The following is a 26,080-nucleotide window of genomic DNA, read 5'->3' as shown; positions in this document are numbered from 1 at the left end:
ATTTCATACTCAGTAGAGTAAATTATTTCGTATTGTAATTGATTTGTAGAACATTTTCTAATGTGGAAAGCGTAAATAAAATATTTTGAACCAAAAATTCTGCCAAGCGATTCTTCAGTCTCATAATTAACAAAGCTAAAAAATCCATCGTTTGAACAAGTACACACAATAGGCGTGTCAGCTAGATGTTTTATCGACCTAATAATATCGTCATTTACATTTTTCACAACAGATATTTCTCGATTCGGCTTTTCACATACAATAGACCCTTTTTGGCTACCGTACAGGTTACAGTCCAGTAAACTCAAAATCGTCACAGCGTATCTTAGTTCATCGTGCTTAAAAACATCTATGACTTTATTGGTCTCACAACAAAATTTGTAAACTGTTCCATCCCACGCGCCTAACAAAAGCGTTTTTTTATCTAGATCTGTAAGATCAAACGAAATTGAACCTATTACTGCATCTGTTATATACGTTTCGTTAATTATTTGAAAATTTGATTTATCAATAATTAGTAGATAAGCATTTGATGTACCAACAAATAAAAAATCTTCGTTAGATAAAACGCTAAAACAAGTTCCAAAATAGTTTAAAGGTTCAAGCAAACCAGTCGATAAGCGATAAATTCCCGTTAATTTTTCTGACCCACACAAAAAAAATTCGTAACTTTCTCGGTCTGTTGATAAAACAATCAAACTGCGTATGGAGTAATCAGAAACTTTTTTATAAGAACTAAAATATAATTGTTTGTCTTCTGTCATTAGTTATTAACAAACAATATAGATTCTTAATCTACTATTTGAGAGTTTCAAACTACAAATATTATAAATTATAAAAATACGAACATATATTTTTTATTGTACATATTTCCTTGAATAAATGTCTGCTTATGGTGTAGTTAATACAAGCAAAGACTCAATTTGGATCGAAAAATACCGGCCAAAAACCCTTGACGACCTTGTTGGGAACGAGGATCAAATTAATAAGTTGAAAGATATGCTTGAGACGAATATAATATTTAATTTATTAATTTGCGGGCCGCCAGGTGTAGGAAAAACTTCTGCTGCAAAGTGTTTTGCGAGACAATTGTTAGGAGAGTACTATGCAGATGGCGTTCTCGAACTTAATGCAGCTAGTGAACGAGGGATAGAAACGGTCAGAGAAAAAATTAAAATTTTTTCACAGGAAAAAATAGTATTGCCAGAAAGAAAATACAAAATAGTAATAATGGATGAAGTAGAAGCTATGACGACGACTGCACAACAATCTTTACGTAGAATATACGAAATATACGCAGACACAACTAGATATTTCATGATCTGTAATTCTAGTGAAAAAATAATTGAACCTTTGCAAAGTCGAAGCATTATTTTAAGGTTTAGTAAAATTAAAAATGATGCAATATTAAACCGGCTTAAAAAAATTTGTGATGCACAAAACTATAATTACAGCGAAGATGCACTTGCTCTGCTTGTCGATTCTTGTGAAGGAGATTGTCGAAAAGCTATAGGATATGTTCAAATGGCAGCTTCGCTGTACGACAAGCTCGAAATTGAAAATGTATATAATATCTGTGATATTCTGCCATTACCTTTAATTAAAGAGTTATTCTTGCATATACAAGAAGGAAAATTTAAACAAGCAAACACAGCCACCGGCAAAATACTTGATGAAGGGTATTCGAATCAAGAAATATTAGCCTCTTTGCTAAAAATTATCGAAACAGATGATATGAGCAACTCCATGAAAATGATTTATCATGGTATGATAACAGAATCAATTATCGCCAATGAAACAGGCATTTCAGATTTGCAATTTGAGTAAGTTGAGAAACGATATATTTTTTAGTTCTTTACTCTGCCAACTGTGCAGCATTAAGCAGCAAAATTAGAAATCTTCAGAATAATTTTTTAAAAATTTTCTTAGACAGTGTAAATGCATGAAACCATAGCTATTGGTTTCACTCAGCTTGCTTATCAAGTCACAAAAAATGTTTTGAGCTGCTTTGAACGAACTTTTTTCTATGCCATGTTCTGTTGGATTAATAAGATGAATGCATTTTCTAGACATAAAAAAATTTTCGTTATTTTCCGAGTCGACCATTTTCAATATATTTAACAAGTTCAGCAAATCAATACTATCGTCGGCTAATTTCTGTGCTTGCGTGTGAATTGGTGTCTTAGATAAGAGATATTGCAATACGCCACAAGTTTCATCAAGCAATAGTTCTCTGCAAGCCATTAAATATTTGTCATTGGCTTTTAACGAGTTCGTGTTATGCACAGATCCAGTATACAAAATTAAATTGTCGAGGTTATGCATTAGCAAACCCAATTCTTTTTCTTTTTTATCACATTTTGTTAACCTATCGGAGCAGCAGATGCATTTGTTATTATCAATAGAAATGAAAAAGTAATCACTGGTCAAACAATTTGCTTTGCAAGGTTCGTCACTAACCAAGTAAGAATCTATTTTTTTGATTTGATCAAGTAAAAGTTTCGAGGATAACTCTCCGTTGTTAACAAAAAAGTCTAGTCTGCTGTTGAATTTTTCTTGTAACTCCAGAAACTGTTTAAACATTAAGTTTTTTTCGTCACGAAGAAAATTAGAATATTCCCATCTGAAATCAATAAAATTATTAGCAAAACTTGTAAAAGCTTTTTTTACTCGATCTGTTGCGTTTAAATAATTATTGAATATTAGTTCTGCCAAATAGATAAAACAGACTTGATAGTTACTATATACACTCAAATCGGCTAGTTCATTAACTACTCTGCAAGATAATAAGTATTTCCGTTTCATAATGTGATTTTTTAAATAAGTACGTATTACATTCACTAATAGAATAGGTTTTTTTTCAGTCGCAAATTTAAAATCTGTTTCGTTCAAGTCATATAAATCAAACAATACAATTAAAATGTCGTCAAAACTATAGTCACTATACCAATTGAATTCCTCTATATCGCAAACGTAGTATAGCAATACAGAACACGCCTTATAAGATTTGCTGTAAAAATCCATTAATGTAGTAACGTCGTTATCAGATGAAAGATTGTCATGATAAAACTTTGAAAATAGATCAATTGTATCTTTTAGCAGTTGAACTGAACGCTCATCTAAGTTGAATTTATCTTTTAACTGAAGCAAAAAAGATAACTTGCCAAATAACTTTTCAAAATTAAAATAAAACTTAATTAGGTAAGAAAAAGCTTCAACGTCAAATAGTGGATTTAATGAAAATGAAAGCCCGCCGTTTAAAATAATTTTTTCAAAATTTTTTTCAAGATGATGTTTTAATTCCGCCTCCAAATCACGTATATGTAACTTCAAAAAAGATTTTTCTTCATCATCCAAAATGTTATGTTGATTTTCAAAAATTTGTAAAGTTTCTGAAATTATCAAAGACAAAAAAACTTCATTTAAGTTCGAAATAGTTGTTGAAACTATCGATATTAAAACATTTTTAATAGGCTCTAAATCTGAATAAAAAAACTGTTTGTTCCAATCTCCAATATTACGTTCGCACTTGTTTAAAACAGCTAAAAATCTAATACAGTTAGCTACCTTTATATGAGAACCAAATAGTGTAGCAATATTTCTTAAAATTGGTTTCAATGAAGAAATCTTTTTCTACAATATATAAGCAATAAAAGTCAAAGCCCTACCTTACATGATAATTTTTCAATTAAATTAACGAATTGATTGTTATTTTCATTGATGGTATTTTGCATTAATCAAATTTTAAAATAAATCTTTAAATTCATTTTAAAAGACATATTTAAATCCAAAGAGTGATTTCGTCACAATACTTATAAATCGGTAACTTTATAAAATGTAATGTTTTGCTCTTACTTATATTGTTGATAATGCGGCAACAATAATAATTACGCATAAGCAATTTATTATAATTGTCCACGTCGTAGTGGTGACGATAAAACATGTCCACCTAAATATTTATTAACTTAAAAACGTACCATAGTAACGGAGCAGTACTCTGACAAAATATACACGTGTTTGTCCAAAACGTGCCTATGATCGTCAACTAAAAGATAATTTCACAAACTAACTCACTATAAAAGTCGCTATTAAAAGTAAAAACTCAACTAACAAAATGACTTTCGAATTTTTAAAGTACGCTAACACAAAAGTGGTAGGTGTGCTGAGTACAAGAGTCGATAGCAACCATGCGGATAAAGGTCGGTCACATTCTAGTTTTCTAGATGATATATATATGGCAACCTACAATGAAGAGATTTTTTTTACGTACACCGAGAATGTCTAAAAACAGAAACGTTCGCCAAAAATATTGTAAAATTGCGTTGTTGGTTGCAAATATTTGCATTGCAACGCTATAAAATAAATTTCGGAAATATTTCTAAAAAACAATAAAAAAGAATGATCTATTTTAGTAGGGATGAAATCGTGGATTTATAATTATGTAGCTCAGGAAATAGTAAGAACACGAACTGCTAATTTTGATTCTCAATTTTACGTTGCACTAGATAAAGCCATTAAAGACTTAAATCTGCCAGTAGAGAGCATAAATGACGTTATATCACCTTCTATATGGGCTCCGTGTAGTAGAAAAGAAGCCTTGCTAAATGACGAGTGTGTCAATGGGTTCACGCAAAAAAAAGCAAATCCTATGTCGAGCTTCATCGATTCTCTAGCGAATAATCACACAAAAGCTAGCACAAAATTTATAAGCATCGCTGCTCGATGTCCAATTTCTTGGAAAATTGCAGGAGATCAATGCATAGCTAACAAAAATGATACATGTGCATCTCGAGTGTTTATGAAAGATTTTAATGATATTATGTTTATGCAGGAGAACTGCTTTGTTGAATTTCCCACTTTTGGCGTGAATGAATATGTTTGTGAAAACAACATATGTGGTTTGATTTGTGAAGAAGAAGTTCCAAAATACAATTCACTAGTATCCTTAGCAATGAAAGAAATCAATGAAAGGAATAATGGTTGCTTCAATCCATACTTGAGTTCGAATAATGACGTCGATTCAGTTCAAGTTGAAACGAAAGATTTGTACAGTTTAAATTATTTTTTTGACCCCAAAATAGCAGCTCAAGATGAAAATGATTTCATGAAAACTTATAATGCAAGGCTCTGGAACAATAGAAAAATTTCTAAATTTAACGGTTATATTTCTACAACGGACTATTTTTTACGACACATAAACGAGCATATTTCCGCGGCAGAAATAGAAGAATGGATTCTAGTACAACATGATCTAATCAAATCAGGTAAGTCAATTGATTTTCTAAGTTGTCCTATGGGATTTCGTTACAATAAAAAGCTTAAAACATGTGAAATTTCAAGCAAAATCAAGAAGCTCAAATATAAACCGAATAAGAAATGTCCTTCGAGTTTCAAGTTAGAGGATTTGACTTTGACACTTATAGCCGTATGTAATTACACGCCAAAACTAAAAAGTAGGCGTTTTGGTTTTTTTAACTCTCAAACTCTAAAGACGAGAGAATTGTCTGCGATAAAAAAATTGTCAAAAACACAAAAAGCTAAAAATAAGTTTCAATCAATTTTAAATTCGTCGGTAAAGTTTATAAAACAGAGAGATAATTTTAAAAGATATAAAAATCATCTCGGCAAACTGAGTGAAATGTACAAGCCGTACTCAAACAACAAACAATATTATTTGTTTGATTTTGCCTGTCCAATTGGTACGGAACGCATGGGTAATTATTGTTACAAAACTCATGTAACAGATTATGGCAGTGCGTGTAACTTATTTTCAGCCACTATGGATATTTACGAAAAACGAGAAATAATGCAGAAATGCAAGCTAAAGTGGCCTGTAACTGACTGCAGTCGTAACTACGTAACTGCAGACTGCCCAATAGGCTACATCTACGATAACAATTACACACTTTGTCGTAAAGTTATGCCAAGTTTGCCAGGACCTTTTAGTTTAAAACTGGAAACGACTCAAGCAAAAATAAATGCCGCAAACAAATACGAAGTGCAATTTCCCTGTATAAATAAAAATCCCTATTGTATACAAAACTACCTGAATAAATGCCCCATTGGGTTCACTGAATTGATCTTGGATAGGGAAGAGTCCATTTGTATTTCAAAAACATATTCAGGACCTTGTCAATCAGAACTCTCTATTGATGAAATAAATAAAGCATTTACTATACACAAGTTAAGAAAAGTTTTAGAAGATAAAGTTTCTTATGAAGACCAATGTGCCGTAGTCTACCCTTGTTTGCTTGGAAAACGGCAACGCTTCAGTTCTTCTTGTCCAGAAGGTTTTGTCAAAAAAAATGATACATGTATGAACGAATTGAAAATTTCAAATGTTTGTCAGTTAAACGAGATGTAAGTTTTATTTCTTAAACACAATTTCAGACCCGCTAACTTAAGCTACCTAGACAAGATGCGCTTAAGTAGTTCATGCGGGATACTGTGGCCTATTAAAAACGATTGTGTAGATGATCGTACGCGTTGTCCAATTGGTTGGGAAGATCATTTCATAGATAATCGAATTTTATGCAAACCTAATAGTTTTTTAGCGGTAAGTAGTCTTAACAATCATTTTTAGATTAACAACACAGAAGCGTTTTATTTAGATGAATTAACAGAAGAAACGCAAGAATTTTTAATTTCTGCGTACGGCATTAGATGGCATTGTAAAAACGAGAGTGATAAAAAAAATTTTAAAAGTGTTGCTAAATCAAAATTAAAAAGTGTAATGTCGAATTTACACACCGGATTTTAACTGGTCAGAAGTTTTTAGATTTTTTCTCATAGGAATTCTACGAGCTCCGAAACAGCTTTTGCGGGCTGAAACGTTATTGTCATGTTGAGCCGGATTAAACGGTTCCGCTGGAATAGCTTTATTGACAAATTCTTTATTCACTTCAACCGTGGATGTTCGTTGCTTTTTTTCTACGTCATTTTCTTCTTTTTTAGTTTCAACAGTAGTTTCGATTGTTTTTGTTTTAGTAAGCTGATCGCTGTCTTCCTGCACAGAAGTAACATATGTTTCTTCAGTACATTTTTTTTCTGCAATTTTTATTGAAGCTTCGTTTGCTTTATCGTTTAGAGAAGCAAATTTATCTTTCGATAATTCAATAGGTTCTTCTAACAACGGGTTTGTGCTTAAAACCTGGCCATTTGTCCCTTCGTAAGGATCGCAATTGGAATTCATAGGTATATCGAGTTTTGAATACTGATCATTGAATTCTTCATGACTTACGACAGAATTTAAAGAATAAATTTGGTACAAAGCGGGCTCGTCGAGATATCTTTCCTCGAAATGGTTGTTGAAATTTTCATTCAAGAGCTGGTCAGCATTCTGGTTGAATAATTTGTTTGACAGCTTTTGAAACTGTAAAAGCGTCCAGTTACCGATGTTTTCATAAATCGGTTTTGTAATTGAGTCTTTGTCAGTCAAAAAATGGAATACATTTTTCGCAATAACGGCAGTGCTTCGCACAACTACATCGCAAACCATACAAGATACAGCCACAGATTGTTCTATCATGTACGGCAGATTGTTGCACTCATCGAGCCCGCCGTTGTTATTTTCAATATAGTAATAACGATCGTCGTTGACGACAGGAGGATAATACTGGTTAGCCATAAACTTGCATGCAACTCTAACCAAATTTCAGTATGCTATTTTCGTTTTTCCCAATACCAGCGTTTACTTTTTAAACTAGCCCAGAAATTCGAGAAAATGTTTATCTTTTGTATTGATTAATTAGATATCTTCTTTTGACAAACTTTCTTGACGAGGTGCACATGCTTAGTTAGGTGGCTCAAATTGAACGACATTTTCATGAACACTACAACATCAAGTAAAACAATAAATGAGGAATCGATAGATGATTCACATGATGTTGAGAACAAAGGTATGTATAATATATATTTTATATTTTAGACAATTTCGAGAGTAAATTTGTTTTTTCAAAATTAGTACAATCGTATTTGCTGGAGCAAAAAAAGAATTCAGACCAAAATAATTCTTAAAATAATAATTAAATATTTAATAATAACTCATAGAATATTTTCTTTAAAATTTTACATCTCTTAATTGATCACAAATTAAACGGGCAACAATATAAGTCAAAAAACCAAATTCGCTAAACATGCTTGCAAAAATTGTACGTTAAAATTTAATGCTAATTTTTGATTATATCTAGTTGTCTTATAGTCAATGTTTTATGTACCGTTCAAAGTTCTCAAAACGAGGTGAAGACTTCCGACATTGTTACTGAAAATGCAAAGCTTAAAAACCAAGTTAGCACAGAAAAAGACAGCATATCTGCTGAAAACACAGTTTTTTCAAACATGGAAGATATACAAAATGCTTTGCTGAATTCCAATGTAAGAAAGATTGATTACTCTGAAGCAAAAAAAAGCCATGAGGACGAAAAACTAATTAATATGGATTCCGCTAAAATAAAAAAAGAGATGTATAGTTTGCAGACGTTGGCTCAAGTAATAGTGGTAACGATACGTGAAATTATCGCTAAACAAAAACAATCATAATATATTATATATAAATAAATTCGAAAAAAATTTAATTTATTCGCAAAATAATTGTATATTTTTGTATTAGTAATTATAATTTGACAATCTAGGCGCTGCTAAAAATTGATAAGATGAAAGCAATGTGAGATGAATGAATGTGCTTCGGGGCTGAATGAACTTTGTAAATGCAAATACAATTTTACGTCGTGTATTGTTTTTCCAAATGGAAGCGTTGTTGATCTTGTAGTGTTTTTCAAAACATACCAATTTCAACCTGATCACACTGATATTCCTATTTTGAAATTTATAGCTTCAATAGAAAACAAGCAAGAAATAATCTTAACCTGTGATTTACTGAGTTTTTTCGGCATAGTCGTCAACAACGAAAATATGATTCAGGCACTTCGTGACACAAATGTGAGCCTGATAACTATCGACGAAAATTCTAAAATGTATTATTTGGTATCGTTAGCCCCAAATCAGGAATATGTGTCTATAAACAAGTTGGTAAACACAGTTCAAACGAGAAACCACTTTGCTCGTTACATTGAAGAATGTGAATTTTTCAAATGTAACGCCGAACAAAAAAAAGTTTACGAGGTGATCACGGTTTCTCCGTTCGCGGAAATCGTTCAAAACGAAGAAAATAACAATGCCAAACGCGACATGGAGCTCGAGTTTATCTGATAACTTTGAACGAAAAGCTAAAACAAAATTTCGGTCTAAATATCGTCTGAACATTGGACTGGGATCGGGTTATGTTGTCTATTATCAAGAAAAGAGTGTACTTAGTGTATTCTTTCAATAAAGATTTGATTGCCAAAAATAACAAAGAACTAAACACACTCTGGTTGTGGCTTGCTCTATGGAGTTTTTTACTCCACCTACCCGGTTGTATAACGGTACAGTTCACGATAATTCAGACTTAAATGCTGATCCAGTTAGGATGGGCAATATGACATTTCTCCGGTTGAATTGCAAGGCTCAATTGATTTTCACTAACAATTTACAAATTTGTTACTAATCGCGGTCCTTGGGTTTATTGTGAAGGATCGATATTAAATACCAGTTAAGCGTTACTATCAGTTTTTAATGTTATTAATATTATAATACGCTGTGGTTGCATTTTGACAATTCATTGATTGCACATATGTATTATTGTGATTTTCTATATGTGTTTGTGAAAAAGATAAATACACAAAAAAATAGAAAATGTATATTTGCAGAATAGTTAGTAGGTAGACTGAGCACACTAAATTTAACTAAGTTGTTTAATGTATGAAAAATTATGCAATTTTATTAAAATGTGGAATATAAGAGTTTTGTGGTAAAATATTTTAGAGCAGACTCGTCAAACTAGTTTAAAAAATATAAATATCGCAAATGAGGCCAGAAGATGAATACCCGAACGCTGATTCCACAGATAGTTCAGGTTTTTCGGATGAGGGAGACTTGCTGGACGAGGAAGACGACACTCTGTTAGTTGAAGCCATTAGCTTAATAAAAAAAAACAGATTGGAAAAGGTCTCTGAACTGATGTCGCAGATTTCGAAAAAGAGCCAAGAAAAATTGCAGAAACTAAATTCAGCAGAAGAACAGAAAGACAATTTTGTTTCGATTCGTGACTGTATGATTGAAAACGTGAAAAATTTTAGTCTAGAAGAAGATAAGGTTAATGAAAGCGAGGACGAGGCGAGGACAAATCTAAATAAAGATAAAAATATTGGTAAGCTTAAAAAGTCACTCCAGGAAGAAATTGAAGCTCTGGACGAGATCACGTCGGACGACGAAGACAAGCACGTTTTGGCTTTAACTTCTTTCAAAAAAACGACAACAGAAGAAAAAGCCGATACCAAATCTAATGCCTGGCAAAACTTACCAGTATCAAACGAAAATGAAGACAAGTGGTTGCTCGATTATTTCGGCAAGGCACTGTGGAAAACAAAAGACGCCGTTGAAAACATAAATCTTATAGATTCAAGTGGAGACTTGAAAAAAGAAAACTACTCAGTCGTTATCAACGATGAAGTTGACGAGAAAATGGTTCAAGCAGCGGAAGATGCCGAGGATGATTTCAACCACGGGGGAACTCACGTCGAAAAACACGCGCGAACTGAAGGTTTTGGATTCGACAAGATTTTCAAAGAGACAAAGCGTATGCGACGCAGACGCAAGAAGAAGCTCGAGCTAGAAGCCAATGTGGAGCTCAACAAAAAAAAAGTGAAAAGAAAAATAGCTGATATAAATAAGCTGCTGAATTCCATTGACGACAACGTGTCTAGTGACAGCGACTTTGCGGACGATCAAGAGTGGTTCTTGTGTGATAATTGCTATACCGCGATCGAAGAAGGTAAAGCATTTTACACCTGTGTCGAATGTGAGATGTGTTATTGCACAGCTTGTCAGAAAAAAGTCATACACGAACACTCGCTGCGAAAGACTAAATGTCAACAACGTCCTCCGAAAAATTGGAAATTAATCGTGCGAGATATGATTAAAGAACGAGAGCCCGAAATATTTGCAAACTACATTGTTAGTTCGTTGAAGTTCAAGCCAGACGAAGAGTTTGTCTACGTTCAAGCTACTTCGGTGGACAAAGACAAGCGAAAGCCGGAAGAAATCGTGCAGGAGTTACTGGAAGATAAATTTGACGAAACTAAAACTAAGAAATTTAAAAAGAACAATAAACGAACTGCGGAGCTGGATGATATTGAAACTATTTCGGTTGATTAGTGGGTTCAGCAGCGCGATGTGCAGAGTGAAAGACAGTCAAGTACCTTATGAACTGGTCTTTTTTAAAGGTCCGATAAAATTGGCATCGCGGACATGTTAGCGTGACTTTGTCCCTTTCCAATTTGCAAAAGTCAGAATTATCGATGCTGTCCACATTGAAAAAAGATGTACTGCATTTTTTGCAAAAGAAGGCTTTCTGTTCTTTACTGATGGTGTAAACAGCGCTTTTTGCTAGTTCGCGGCAATGCGATATTAAAGAAGCGTCCAAGCAGTTCTCAGCGCTGTATTTCGAAATGAAATGAGCGACAGAAAGAAGGTGTTTTGCGTTATTAGATATTATCACATCTCGTCTTTCTGCTTTCTTACCCATTAATAAAAATAAAGTTTATTTTTTTATTTGGGCTAATTGTATAAATAAACAAATGTGTATAGTAAATGGATTATAGTACTAGGGTTGGCCACAAAACCGGTTCGGGAGCTATTGCGACGCCGCAGCAACTAGAGGCTTTACGGCAAGAACGCTTAAAACGCTTGGCGTTGGAAACAATAAACTTGGCCAACGATCCGTATATTAAAAAAAACCACGTCGGAAAATTTGAATGCAAGTTGTGTTTAACGTTGCATCCAAACGAGGCCAGTTATTTGACCCACACGCAGTGTAAAAAACACCAGAACAATTTGAGAGTTCGTGCTATAAAAGAAATAAAGTATGTAGACCATATCGCAAACAAACAAAACGCCAAGAGCAAAGTCACAAAGGCGGTCACTAAAAAATTGAACACTATTCCAAAATTTGAAATCATTAAAGTAAGAGAGTATAGCACGGATCGATTTGGCTTGAAAGTGGTAGTCGACGTGCCAACGTCACTCGAAGACTTTCCACCAAAGTTTCGCATACTGAATTCATTTGAACAAACGGTTGTGCCTGAAAATCCTAAAGTTTGTTTTCTAGTTATTAGTTGTCCGCCTTATTCCAACATTGGAATTATGATTCCAGCGGCTTCGATCTCGCGAGCTCCCGAGGAACTTTTGTCTAAGTATGATCCAGTAAATAAAAAATATATTGTTCAATTATTATTTAATAATAACCCAATAGATTTTTATTAATATTTATTAGAAAGTTACATTTCATCAACTTTTGGTTTGCGTAAATCAACTTTCCATTTACTGTCCCTTTAACATAATTGTTTGTGTTCAACTACCCTCATGGGTGAGGAAAGGAGCTTAGCTGAGAAGCTAGCCGAGTCCATTGAAATCTATAAAAACGAACTTGCCAAAAATTATGAGTTGAAGCAAGTTTTGAATAACGCTGAGTTAACTGAATTATTGAGCGAGCCTTTGTACAAAATGTACGAGCTGCAGTTGCGAACTGAATACGAGCGACGAAACTAAATGTACATGTTGTAGAACAAGTCGCTTAGTGAAGAAATTATGTCGCCCAAGACCCGGTTATTTATTAAAATTACTGTAGGAACGAAATACAGCTCGTTACGCTTTAGGTCGCTGTAGTCCGAAGTTTTTTTCACTACTAGCCAGTCTGTGTTTATTTTGTCTATGAGTCTTATGCTGTCGTTCGTACTAAACTGTTTTGGTGTTTTTTCATTGACGAAATTCATCATGCTGGTCAACCTTGAAGCTTCATTCGTGTAAAAATCATTTACATCGGGGTCAGGTCTTTCGAACGATGAGCTTTTCGTCGCCAGATTGTTCAACAGTGAGTTGTTTGAAGTGTCCCAACTGGAATACACTGAATAGATTCTGCCTATTATCAGTTGCTCGGAAAAAAAAACGATGTAGGACTCCAAGATTTGATTGGTTAACTTTACTATTAAAGCATTTCTTGTGTTTATGCGCTGAATTATGCTGCCAGAGCTTCTTGGAGAGCTATAGTCACTATTGTACGAACAGCTAAGCTTTTGAGGCCGTGAAATTGTGCAATCGGAGTTTTCGTTACTTCTTTGGAGCGAAGATACATCTTCAACATTCATATTTTAATTTTTCTAAAGTTTATTTTATTAGTTAATAAAACGGGTCCTATATATTAAAGAGCAAACAGGTTTGCGCATTGAAAAAAACATTTTGTTTCTTTTATATCGAAGCTATTAATTGGTGAATAAGCATTATTATATTAATTTATTAGATTTTTGTTAATTTTGTATAAGTAAATTGAAGATCTTCATTAATTTATATATTTATAAATTTTAACGAAGAAAAGGTTGCGTGACAATTGATTAAAATGGGCAAATGTAAGTACTGGCTTATATTCAACGTAGGTAAACATTGAATACCCAGCTTTTTCCGGAAAGATTAAACTTTATTGTAGTTCGAGTTTTAGATATAATAAAACCGCTGAGTGGCATCTTGCCTTCAATTAGAACGCCAAAAAGACCGGTGTCAGGAAATGAAAAGGTTTTTTGGACTCTAGTTTGTTTGTTTATTTTCTTAGTATGCTCGCAAATCCCGATATTCGGTGTGACGATGAACAGTTCGGCAGATCCGTTTTACTGGGCGAGAGTAATGCTTGCGAGTAACAAAGGCTCTCTGATGGAGCTGGGTATTTCGCCAATAATGACTGCATCGATGATAATGCATTTCCTGGTTGGACTCAAAGCGATTGCGTGTGACATGTCGCTCAGCGAAGACAGAGAGTTGTACAATGACGCGCAAAAATGGTTAAGCCTGGTTATTTGTTTTGGTACGTCTATTGCCTACGTGCTGTCAGGTGCTTTCGGAAAAATCTCCTTATTTGTGTCTGTAATCATCATTACTCAGTTGTTAACTTCCGGCGTCATTGTAATGTTAATGGACGACTTGCTTACGAAGGGCTACGGCTTTGGTGGCGGAGTCTCAATGTTTATTACTACATCGATTTGTGAAAAATTGGTTTGGAGTATGTTTTCGCCGACAACTCTGCACACCAAGAACGGTACGGAATTTGAAGGGGCTTTCGTAGCGCTGATGCACTTTTTGATCGTTAGAAAAAACAAACTGATTGCGCTAAAAGAAGCATTTTACCGAGAATCGGCCATCAATATAACGAACGTGCTAGCTACCTTAACTATGCTTGGAGTCATTATCTATTTGCAGTGTTTTAGAGTCGACATTCCTATCAAACACAGAACGAATGGTGGACAAGTCGGAGTTTTCCCCGTTAAACTCTTTTACACGCATAGCTCGCCCATGTTGATCCAAACCACTTTGACTTCTCACTTGTTTTATTTATCGCATGTACTCTACCGACAAATGCGAAGCAACCCGTTTGTCAATTTGCTAGGTCAGTGGCAGGAACTTCCAAACGGCAGAAAAAAACCCATTGGTGGACTGTCTTATTACATCCATGCGCCAATGAGTGCCAAGGATTACGTTACCCAACCGTTTCACACAGTCATTTATGTTTTGTTTGTTATAATTAACTGTGCTTTTATTTCCAAACTGTACCTTGATATTAGCAACACCGGCCCTCGTGAAGTAACTAAGCAAATTCGAGATGCAGGCTTCACCATTCGAGGCCAAAGAGAAACGTCCATTTACAACGTGTTCCAGTCGATAATTCCCACTGCGGCCGTTCTCAGCGGTGTTTTACTCGCTGTGCTTACAATAATGGCCGACTTCTTCGGCGTCATTGGAGGTGGAACGGGTTTGCTCGTTACCGTTACTACAATATACCAATTTTATGAACAAATATATAGAGAATATAAAACTGCTGATGCCTAAATTTCAGTGTGTAGTTTAACTATCAAGGTGTTACCTAATACATTTTATAAATATCGCAAATTAATGATAACAAAGAAAATTTGGTATTTTTTAATTTAATTCGTCGAACCATCAATATTAATATTCCAACATGCTTAGTGTTTTTACTAAAAAAAATAGTAAAAATAACGAAACAACAACAACTGTAAATAGAGTCAAAGAGCCCCCCATTATAGGGATCGATTTGGGCACGACGAATAGCTGTGTAGCTGTGTTTGAAAATGGCGAATCAAAAGTGATTAAAGACGATGAAGGACACGCTACCGTGCCAAGTATGATTTCTATCTCTGGAAATGATGTTGTTAGAGGGCATTCTGCAAAGAATCAAGGCTTAATAAATGCAAACAACACGTTGTTTGCTACAAAACGATTTATTGGGCGTAAATACAATGAAATGGCCGAAAAAGCTAAATCGTTACCTTACAAAGTGGTTCCAGGCCCTAACGGTGACGCTTGGATTGAAATAGACGGAAAGAAAGTCAGTCCGTGCCAGGTTGCCGCTGAAATTCTGAAAGAAATGAAGGGTATCAGCGAGCGATATCTAGGAAAAGAGGTTAAAGACGCCGTAATTACCGTGCCGGCTTACTTCAATGAATCTCAACGCCAGGCAACGAAAGACGCAGGAAAAATAGCTGGGCTAAATGTTATGCGTCTTATAAACGAACCTACGTCGGCTGCGCTTGCTTACGGCATAAATTCGTTGAAAAACGATAATAAGCAACTTCGCGTAGCTGTATTTGATTTGGGAGGCGGGACGTTCGATATTTCCATATTAGAAATTAACGGTTCTGTGATCGAAGTAAAGGCTACAAATGGGGACAGCAGTCTAGGAGGTGAAGACTTCGATCGACGTTTACAATCATATATCGAAGATGAGATAAAAAAAGAGTTGAAAGTCGACATTGAAAAAGACGCAACATTATTACTACGTATTCGCGAAGCTTGTGAAACCGCGAAAAAACAGCTATCTAAAGTTACGAGCGTTGAAATTTGCATTCCGTTCATCAAGACTAAAAATGACAAGATGGTTGACTTTAAAAAAGAAATCACAAGAAAGTTCTTTTCGAATCTCGTCGCTGATATTACTGAAAAAACGGTCGAACCCTGTATTCGTTGTTTGCAAGACAGCAACTTAGAAAAGTCAGACATCGACGAAATTATTTTAGTTGGAGGCATGACTAGGTGTCCAGCGGTCTTAGAAACAGTTGAAAAAATATTTGGTAAAAAGCCGATAACGACAGTGAATCCGGACGAGGCAGTTGCTTTGGGGGCTGCAATTCAAGGCTCCATTTTAGGAGGTTCTAACAAGGAAGTATTGTTACTCGATGTAGCTCCGTTGTCTCTCGGAATCGAAACTGTTGGCGGTGTTTTCACGCGATTGATAAACAGAAATACTACTATTCCCACAGAAAAGTCGAGCATTTTTTCTACTGCAGTTGACAATCAAGAACAAGTATTAATTAAGATTTACCAGGGCGAGCGCGAAATGTCGTCGAAAAACAAATATCTCGGCCAGCTAGTTTTGCAAGACATCCCGAAAGCTCCTAAAGGCGTGCCTCAAATTCTGGTTAAATTCAGAATTGACGCAGACGGTCTTTTACACGTTACAACCTTAGACAAGACGACCAATAAAAAGCAAGAAATCGTGATTGAAGCCAACAGTGGCTTGACCAAAGAAGAAATAGATTCAATGATAAAACAGGCAGAAGAGATGAAGCAAGAAGATTTAGACGAAATCGAGATCATGGATTTACGATCTAAACTCGAACAGTCTATCGAACGTGCAGAAAATTTTATTGAGAATGTTCGCGACAAACTAAGCAAGTTGGACATTGAACGTCTTAAAGACTGCATCAAGTCTGGTAAAGCCGTGAACGCTAATTCGAAACCATCTGATTACCGGGTCATGATCAAACTTTTAGACGAAGTAGTGTCTAAAATAATCAGTCGATTATGATTTATTATTAAGAAATTATTTAAAATTAGATAATATGCGATTTTGGCTGTAGTTTACAAATCTTTCCTACTACGCGTGATGAAGCATCAGTTATTTTAATTTAAATGCATTTTGACGATTCAAGTTTAAAAGAATGGTTGTGTCGTGCAGAAGAAATTATCAGTATCGATCAAGATAAAGTCTATGGTAGTAGTCCCGTAATTGAGACTAATTTCGGGGCTTGTGACGCTTCAGGTATAGAAGTATCCAAAACCACAAAAGAGCTTTTGACTGATGCCAGTCAATACGTGCCTCATTTTTGGCAGGATTTTCAAAATGAAAAGCAAGGTTACGCAGTAAACCAGTTTCACATTGGAAACTTGTCAAACGCAGAAAACGCGCATAGTAATTTTGCGACCAAACAGGCTAAAGAGGGAGCTAATGTGCAACGAGGAATTGCCGTAGATCGTGAAGTCAATCCTGAGTTATCAGCGTTTCGTTCTCAAATTCAAGGATTGGAAGAGCAAAAAATGAGTATTATTAATGGATATGAAACTAAGATGCAAACAATCATCAATCATTACGCGTTGGTAGAAGCGGATAAGTTTGTAGAAAATAATATTTCATTTTCCGACTTTGTTCGCTTGCAGCGCGAGTATGATGAATTTAAAGTTATGAGCACGGAACAAAACAACAAGCTGTTGAGTGACAATAAACTACTGAACAAGCAGAACGCAGACTTAATTTTTCGTAACGAGATGTTACAAAAACAGCTGTTGGCTGCGTCAAATAAGTTGATGACTCTAGAGCAAGAACACTTCCGTGAAACGACTATGCTGCAAAATAAAATCGAATATCTTCAGTCGTTAGAATTGCAGAGTGAATCGCTATCTCACGAACTAACACATCAAAAGAACGATTACGAAAAACAGCTAAAGACTCAGGCAGACGCTTTCACCGAGCGAATTGCTGGAATCAATTGCGTGAACCAGAAACGCATCGAAGAGCTGGAAATGCAGATGAACGAGTTGGCAGAACAAGCTAAGCACACCTCGTGTAAGAGGCAGCTAGCAGACTTGGAGCAAGCAAAACAAGAATTGATGAAGTCGATAGAGTGCAAAAACAACGCATTGGACGAGGTGTGTGAAAAACTTGAATTGATCGAGCAGGAACTACTGGAGTTCAACAAGTCGAGCGAAAAGAACTCGCGAATTTTAGCGGAATACACATGCAGACTGGACGAGACTCAGAAACTGGTTTATAAGCTGGAAGCTGAAAAGTCAGAGCTGCAGACTTTGTTGCTTTACAAAAATAAGAGTCTGAACCGGCTGATCTGACTTCAGCACGTCTCGGTCGAGTGTACTAAATATTTATTAGGATACCAAAATTATTTTATAACGTGTATATGTTAATTAAAGACTACACATTGCTGCTGAAACAATGGTGGTTTTATTTTATGAACTTTTTTTCCTCCTGTTTCTTGAGTTTAGCCTGGTTAGTTTTATTGTTGTTGGTTTCGTTTAAATTGCCTTTCATATCATCATTTTGGTTTTTTTTGGACTTGTATTTGGTATTGTTGTACTGTTTGGAGGTGGAAACAGCTTCTGGTTGCTTGGCGCCTGTTGTTTGAAGTTCGCCAGAAGCTCCGTTGGAAGCGTGCTCGGCGTTAATTTTGGAGTCAGACGAAGTTTGAGCATTGTTCTCAGTTCTGTTATGGGTCGTTTGCTTGCGGTGGGGAGCGTTATTGTACACATTGCGAGTCAAAAAGTAAAACTTAAGTCCTTGGATGTCAAACCGGGGCTTGTTCTTCACCATCATATTGAGCCGGTTTTCGTCGGCGTTGAATTTGATAATGAAAAAGTTTTTTTTGGAGTTGTTTGTCCCAGTGCTCTTCAAAAAAGATTTGTACCCGTGGTCTCCAAAGTTACGAATTAATTCGTCGTTGATGGTTTGGTCCGTTAGTTTACGTGCTTCCATATCGTCTTTGATGTCAACAAGAGCTACTCGAAGTTGTCGAGTCTCGACTTCTTCGCGATAAAGTTCATCAGGCGGCGATGCAGCTGGTTCGGCAAGCTTAGGTTTGTGTGACTCAGAAACGGTTTCGCTGGTGACACTGGCGTAGCTCAAGTTTTGGTTAGTTGAGTCAGAAGTGTGGACATAGTTAATTTTGAGGTTGATGGGGGTTTGCAACAGGTTCATGAATTCGCTGGCAATGCTGGCAACTTTGAGGTTGGGGACCATGTAGCTAGAGTCGCCGCCTAGCCAAAGTCCGTCAGGCATGATTAGCGTGAACGTGTGTACGAAATCGGATTCGTAATCAGGCGCTCCGTTGTTCGTACAACGCATGTGACCCCGGATTACAAGAGTTTTGAGCAACCCCATGTTTCCACAATTAAGTAAGTGAAACAGCTGGATTGTGAACTGAGCTTGGTGATAGCGCTTGAACAGCACGAAATTATACAGTTTCATTATCTCACATTGGTCTATCGCTTCATATGCGTCGTTTTGGTTGCACATACCTAAAAAAAGATTGAAAAGGCGGCTTTCCGGTCCCGTAACACTTACCAATATGCATCAGGTGCGCTTGTTTCGAGTATAGATCGAATATCTCTGGCGAAGCCAAAGACAGACATTGGTAAAAATACTCTATGAAGCTTCGCAGATTTTGTCCTAGAATTGATTCACTAAATGCTGTACAACTCATAAATAACTGGTTGAAATGTAATTGAACTCAGTTAAACTAATGCAGACACATCAATCTAAAAACAAGGCGAGACTCTCAGTGACTTTTAGATTTTTGAATACTATAATGAATAATCAGAAACTATTTTCTTTGATAAATGGTATATTAAATATAAATAATTTAAAAATGATTTTTCAGAGAAATAATAAATAATAAATTATTTGGGGTTTCTTTTAAACCAGGGAAATATGTGTTGCCAATGAAGGTTTTTTATTCATCTGGTTCATCTGGGAAAGAATTGTTGGAATATTTTTATAACTTCATTTTGAATCGAAGCAATAGCAACTTTAAATCACTTGTATTAGTCAGGAACGATGCTCAAGTTAAGTTTTTAACTTTGCTATTCAAGAAAAATCACGAAAAGGTGTTGTCCCTAGTGGTGTTCAATACGCTGAATAAGATTTCTGAGATCGAGCTAAAGGATGATGTTCCTTGTGTTGTTTTCAATTGCGTTAGAAGTGAGAGTGATTTGGAAAAAATAAGTAGTTTGAAAAATGTCAATCTATTATTTTTTATTATTCATAAATCTGAAATAGAACATATTTCTCAAGTGTTTTTGCCCATCAATTATGTAAAAATAAAGATTTCTATAGTTCCTTATGAAGAACTTGTTAAAGCAATTCAAAGTTCACAAGAGCTTTATTCGAATGCAGTCAATGCATACAAGGCGTACGTCGTAAACTATTCTACGAGCTACTGGAAACCTGAGCTATACGATCTTAAGACTATAAGCCAGCAATTTGGTCTTCCTGCACCCGTCAGAGTAAATGAACTGTTTGACTCTGAAAATAAAAATTAGTAAAAAATCGTGTTCAGCTGCTTGTTCGCTGTATGAGTATGCTTAGTACCTTCATTTTGCCATTGTTAAACGGTTGCTTGCATAAATAGATTTTATCAGTCAAAGGAACTCAATAAAACTTATAACTTATACTAGCTCGCAATACTTAATTAACATTATTTTTCGGTTTTTACGACTGTGCTCTTACTAAATGATTAATACTTATTTTTTGCTTTCAGTAACCATTTTGGTATAACCTTATATTTCGTTTCTTGCGACATTTGGTTGAGTTCATGTTCGGAAAAGTTGTAAATTGGTGGCGGAATTTTTCCATTTGGTAAGCGGTAGTGTTCATCGCGCAGTTCGTCAAAAAACGGCAAAGCTAAAGCGTCGAAAGGATGTATGCGGCTTGAGGGATCATACTTAAACAGATTAGATAAGAGTTCGTAGAAACTGTCCGGTAAATCCGGATTTTTCTTGAACAATTGACGAAGATCCACTTTTTTGTATTCTGGAAAATTAAAGTTAGAATATTCTGGATTCATACTCTCGATTTGTTGTTTAGTGGGAGACCCTAAGACTTGAATTATTTTGACAAATTGTTCAACACTGGTCGAACCTGCGAAAAACGGTTTTCCTAGCGCCATTTCTGCAATGACACAGCCAATTGACCATAAATCGATAGCGCATGTGTAGTCGCATGATCCTAACATAAGTTCTGGAGCACGGTAAAATCTACTACATATGTAGGCAACTGAAACCTCACCTGGGTGTAGCCGTTTCGCACTGCCCAAGTCGCAAAGCCGTACTGCGTTAGTTTCAGGATCAACCAAAACATTCTGCGGTTTTAAATCACGGTGACATATTCCTAGCGAATGCATGTAACCCAACGCACGAAGAAGTTGGTAAGAGTACAATTTAATGTAAGGCTCACTTAGGCCAAATCCGTTGTTGTGTCTAGAAGCTTCTCTTATACTGGAATATAAATTATATGGAATGTACGGCATTACTAAGCAGAGGTATCTTTGCATCAAGCTTGAATCAGGAACTTTGGTTTCTGTGTAATAAAAATCTTTTAGTAAAATGATGTTGGGATGATAAAGCTGTTCCATTATTGCAAGTTCTCGATTTTTATACCTTGGATCTTGTAATACACGTTTAATCGCGACTGTTTCCCCGGTTTCACTACATTTTGCTTGAGAAACCGTACCAAAAGAACCATTGCCTACAATTTTACCAATTTTGTATTTCGAAAAACCAGATGTTGTATTTACCATATCTGACACGATTGTTTATCAATAAACCATCAAACACTACTTATACGAAGCTTATTTTAAACGTTACCGGATTTTCTTAATGTTAAAAATAGTTTTCTGTTGTTGGAATGTTTTGTTTACGTGTGTCAAAAATGGTTTTCCTGACACGGACTCTTGACTTTTCCTATTGGGTGTAGATTATTCCAATCTCTTTACTCATTTAAACTAATAACGGTTTTTCTTTGAATTTAATAATTCATTGAGTGCAAATTATACACATTTCCGCCGATCAATTCAAGCGTTTTCTATGGTTTTTTTACGTTTAATAAAAATGAAATAGATTTTCCGGTCTATCTGGGATAATATGTTTATTTTATACATAATGCAATTACTACAAAGTACAAAATGCCGTTTTACAGAACTTGATCAGCTTAAAAATGTAACAAACAGCATTGTTTCCATGCCTGACGTAAGTAAAAAGTTAATTTAAGTTTTTAGCGCAGTTCATTAGAAAAGCTGGCGTTAAACGCAGAATACGTAGTTGATTCAGATGAATTGAAAGAATGTTATCCGGATTTCAACTTAAACTGCCCTTTAAACTGGCGAGAAATTAAGTCAAGTGAGGATAAAACTATTTGTAAATTAGTGAAAAAAAAAGATTCTTGTCCTTTCGATACAATTGATGTGACTAATTTTTCGAAAGAAAAAAAAGCTTTATTTTCCCTAATCTGCAATTCCAAGTATCCATGTAAGCTCAAACTGTTTAAATCGCAGTCGGAATTGCTTACTTATGTTACCGGAAATATGATCAGTTGTGTTAGAAACTTTTCCCAATGTCCTGAGAACTTTATTTACAATCCAACCGACAATTCATGCGTGCCTAATAAAAACAAATACTTTGGCAATTGTGTCAATAAAAATTTTTTACCCAGAACTGCAAACACAAGTATTGAAATTATTAATCAAAAAATACTTTGGGCGGAAAAATGCGAAACTAGTAGGTTAATTAATATTTAAATATTTCTTTAGCATGGCCATGTGTGTAACGTAGTTGGTTAAATGTAAATTATTTCTTTTCTTCGTTACTTCATTAAAAATAAAATCGTTGCGAAGAAAAGAACGATTAGGAATATTTTGAAAAAAAACCAGCTTTTGCGTTTTAAGTTTCTGTAATATTTTTGCAAATGTTTTTGCCCCAGATTGAATTGGGAATACCCTTCCTCCAGGGTTAAATCAATACGCGTGAGCATTTCTTCTTGATGAGACACTAGAGTTGCCATGTTTTTAAAGAGCCTAGAAACGTCTGCAATAGTGCTTTGAATATGGTCAAGTACGTCGCTTCCAGCTTGTCTAAGTGTGGTTTTCGGCTTAGGTGGCTTGAATAAAATGGAATTGACATTTGTCGTACTCATGTGCGCCTTTGCATTGATATCATCATCTTCCTGATACATAATTTGTCTTTTTCCGTACTGGCGTCTACGAGATTCCAATTCTTGAACGGTTTTTTTGTATTTGCAAAGTAATTGAGTAAAGAGTTTGGTTTTTAATTCAAATTTTTGCTTAAGCATCTGAATAATGGAAGAAAAATATTGTTTTAGTTGTTCGTTTTTTTGCTTGTCGTTTAAATCGTCAGCTTCTTTAAACTGAATGGAGATCGATTCAGAAAGGTTTCGAGCTAAAGTAATGATGGAGTTTATCTCATCTCTGTTTCTGTTAAACAAATTATTCGAGCCCAACAATACATTGAGACGAGCCAAAATAGCGTCTATACTATTCAGTAGATTTTGTATACTGTTGGTTTTTTCTTTTACTAATTCCTGAAACTCATTTTCTGCGCCTGCTGCTGCAGAAGAACTCGAAGATTCACTGTTATTCAGTTTGCTTTTAAGATATTTGGTGTGATCCATAGCAAAAATAGTTTATGCAGTTAAATTTGAGCTGTAAACATTAATTCTAATTTCACAAACATCAATCTATACTTACGAAGCATTATCACATGCTCGATAAATAAATTACTGACAATTAATTACTTTATTTTTATATTATTAATTAATACAGGCCAAAGCCTCTGTTATGTTCTATTGCTATTCGTAACTTATCACTGAGTAACTCATAGCTGGGATAATTAGGCAATAACAAAATTTTCTCGCAGGTGTGAGCCCAGGGAAGCCGGTCGGACGAACCACCAGGGTTGGTAATTTTAAGTTCAAGCGCTTCTGGTCCACCCAATGGAATTCGTTCTGAACCTGTGATAAACATCAATAGTTTTTTTTTGTCTGAGGAACTTAGCATTCTAAAACAAACCCAAAACCACTTGATAACTTGACTGTGTTCATCATATCCGTTTAAATATTGTGTAACTTTTTCTAAGTGGTTTACATCGATTTCACCTTCGATTCCGTTTAGTGTAAAAGCTAATTGTTCTGGAGTCAAATGCATAAAAAGTGAACAAGCACAAGCTCGATGGAAGCCGAGATAAAAGTTGTCAAATTGGGTTTCAATGTTGTATATCAAATAATAGTTCAATAACGCTTCTATGTATTCCAATACATTTTGATTGGTTACAAGTTTCTCCATAGAATATTCATTACCGTTTTTATCCTTTAACGGAATTTCTTGAAACTCACCTAAACAGTCTTTGGTGACGGAAAATGTTAAATTTAAGTTAGCTATGTTTGAATCACATGACATGAGGTAAAGCTTGTATATGCTATCCGCAATTTCTGGTTCAATTTCTTCTAGATCTTGCAGAGTGGGTGTGTATTCTGGAAGCTGAGTGAGGCTTTTGTACACCTTATCTATTTGTCGCAAATAAATAAATTTTGTTAAATCTGGGTTGTAATTGCTACGTAGTATGAGCTGATCTTTCTCCATAACTTTCTGAACTATAAAATTTGTGTATGTTACTGGTTTAAACATAATGTGTTGTTCGCTACTAGATTGATAGTTTTTAAAAATAGTCGATTTTAATAAGTTTCGGTTTGATGACAGTAATTTTCTAAAAAAAACTTTAGGGAAAGGAACTTTCAACGTGTCACCATTTAATAAAGCTAAACCGATAACAAATCCAATTAACTCAGTTTGAATGGCAAATCCTAATTCATACCCCGTTAACCAGTACGCTGTGTCTCTAGAACAAAGCTTGAATAGTCCATATTCACAATTCAACAGTTCGTCAACTAATAAACTAAAAAATTCACGTCGTAATCCTCCAGAATCCACCCCAACTTCACCTAAAAATTCCACAACTAAGCGACTTTGTGTTAAAAATGACGCTATGGGACTTTTTAAATCCCAATTTTCGTTTAAAAAACTGTTCAGAGCGTCCTCAATGAGGTTTGATCTTCGGACACAAATCTTAGGAATCGGCACAAATTGATTGCAATTGCGCATATTATATTTTATAAATATATTTAGAGCAACTGATAACATTGTGTTTGTAAGAAGCTCGCAGTTCTGTATCATACCAAGTAAATCAATTCCTGTATGCACAAGCATGTTACACGCATACCTGAACAAAGTGTCATCTTTCCAATTTTCCAAAACGAAGATTCGGTCTTCTAAAGCGTTTTGAAACATTCCTTTCATATCTCTTAATTTACTAAATGCTTTCAAAGTGCTGCTGTTTTCATTAAAGTTTGAGTCCAACTTAAAGAAAGTACAATTTTTTCTTGTTTGGTTAACTTTGTATAACAAATGCAAATAACTGTTTACATCACAGATATTATTTATATTATTAAACAAAAACTCATACATTTGATCTACCTGATCTAACTCAAAAGAAATCACATTTTGTTGCAGATTTTTTGCTAACCAGTTAGCTGCCGTCACTGCAGGCTTGATCAAAGCTTCGAAATCACGTACAGAAAGCTCAGAAAACAAACGACAGACATATTGTTCATCAAAATAAGCTACGCAGCGATATACTATGTAGCTAGATATATTGTTTGTGTTGCTGATATGAGGGATCAGCAGTAAATAAAAAAATATTATTCTTAAATAATATGGATGTAGTATTGAAGGTGTAAAGTTGAAAACCTGAGGTTCGCTTTGACTTGTAGAAACAGATTTTGATTCTTTCAATAACTGATACCCTAAAAAGTCTATCTGTTTTAACGTGTTGTTTAAAACTGCCAGAATTTTGTTTTCATCTTGCTTGTATAATTTACTTAAGACTTGGAAAAAAAAATTTAAATGATTGTAGTCGATTTTTAAATCGTTGCTTTCTTTAATGTAATCTAAAACTGAAAAACCGTCAGTGCGGGCAAAAGTAATTAAAAAAGGATTTCCTAACAACTTCAAACAGATACGTTTCAATTCTTCGTTCAATTCGAGTTTATCAGCGGACGAACATTTATTAG

General features: G+C 35.0%; 4 protein-coding genes and 1 pseudogene across 4 annotated transcripts; 3 read left to right on the top strand and 2 right to left on the bottom strand.

Moving 5' to 3' along the window:
* Positions 1–1,230: 1,230 nt before the first annotated feature.
* Positions 1,231–14,951, top strand: LOC142597995 (protein transport protein Sec61 subunit alpha-like). The gene is made up of 3 exons (XM_075734980.1): positions 1,231–1,823; positions 13,560–14,226; positions 14,943–14,951. The coding sequence occupies exons 1-3, from the start codon at positions 1,231–1,233 to the stop codon at positions 14,949–14,951; spliced, it is 1,269 nt and encodes a 422-aa protein (XP_075591095.1).
* A 146-nt stretch (positions 14,952–15,097) lies between these two features.
* LOC142597994 (chaperone protein DnaK 1-like) lies at positions 15,098–16,020 on the top strand. The gene is made up of 2 exons (XM_075734979.1): positions 15,098–15,935; positions 16,016–16,020. The coding sequence occupies exons 1-2, from the start codon at positions 15,098–15,100 to the stop codon at positions 16,018–16,020; spliced, it is 843 nt and encodes a 280-aa protein (XP_075591094.1).
* A 107-nt stretch (positions 16,021–16,127) lies between these two features.
* LOC142597993 (uncharacterized) lies at positions 16,128–16,963 on the top strand. Its single transcript, XM_075734978.1, has one exon. It carries the CDS (start codon positions 16,181–16,183, stop codon positions 16,961–16,963), a length of 783 nt encoding a protein of 260 aa, XP_075591093.1. The 5' UTR covers positions 16,128–16,180.
* Positions 16,964–20,678: 3,715 nt separating this feature from the next.
* On the bottom strand, positions 20,679–21,740 carry LOC142597992 (uncharacterized; annotated as a pseudogene).
* Positions 21,741–23,768: 2,028 nt separating this feature from the next.
* On the bottom strand, positions 23,769–25,151 carry LOC142597991 (putative E3 ubiquitin-protein ligase HECTD2). The gene has a single exon (XM_075734977.1). The coding sequence runs from the start codon at positions 25,149–25,151 to the stop codon at positions 23,769–23,771; it is 1,383 nt and encodes a 460-aa protein (XP_075591092.1).
* Between the last annotated feature and the right edge of the window lie 929 nt (positions 25,152–26,080).

This window comes from Dermatophagoides farinae, unplaced genomic scaffold (assembly GCF_024713945.1).
Source record: "Dermatophagoides farinae isolate YC_2012a unplaced genomic scaffold, ASM2471394v1 contig3, whole genome shotgun sequence".
Lineage (NCBI taxonomy): Eukaryota > Metazoa > Arthropoda > Arachnida > Sarcoptiformes > Pyroglyphidae > Dermatophagoides > Dermatophagoides farinae.
The sequence above is the reverse complement of the archived record's forward strand: the minus strand, read 5'-3'. Positions and strand labels throughout refer to the sequence as shown.

Excerpts from the sequence above, each read along its gene's own strand:
- LOC142597995 (XM_075734980.1), top strand. The coding sequence starts at position 1,231 with ATGGATGAAGTAGAAGCTATGACGACGACTGCACAACAATCTTTACGT. Across the intron at positions 1,824-13,559 it reads ATTTCAGATTTGCAATTTGA|ATTAAACTTTATTGTAGTTC; the intron begins GTAAGTTGAGAA and ends TTTTCCGGAAAG.
- LOC142597994 (XM_075734979.1), top strand. The coding sequence starts at position 15,098 with ATGCTTAGTGTTTTTACTAAAAAAAATAGTAAAAATAACGAAACAACA.
- LOC142597993 (XM_075734978.1), top strand. The coding sequence starts at position 16,181 with ATGACTAGGTGTCCAGCGGTCTTAGAAACAGTTGAAAAAATATTTGGT.
- LOC142597991 (XM_075734977.1), bottom strand. The coding sequence starts at position 25,151 with ATGTTATCAGTTGCTCTAAATATATTTATAAAATATAATATGCGCAAT.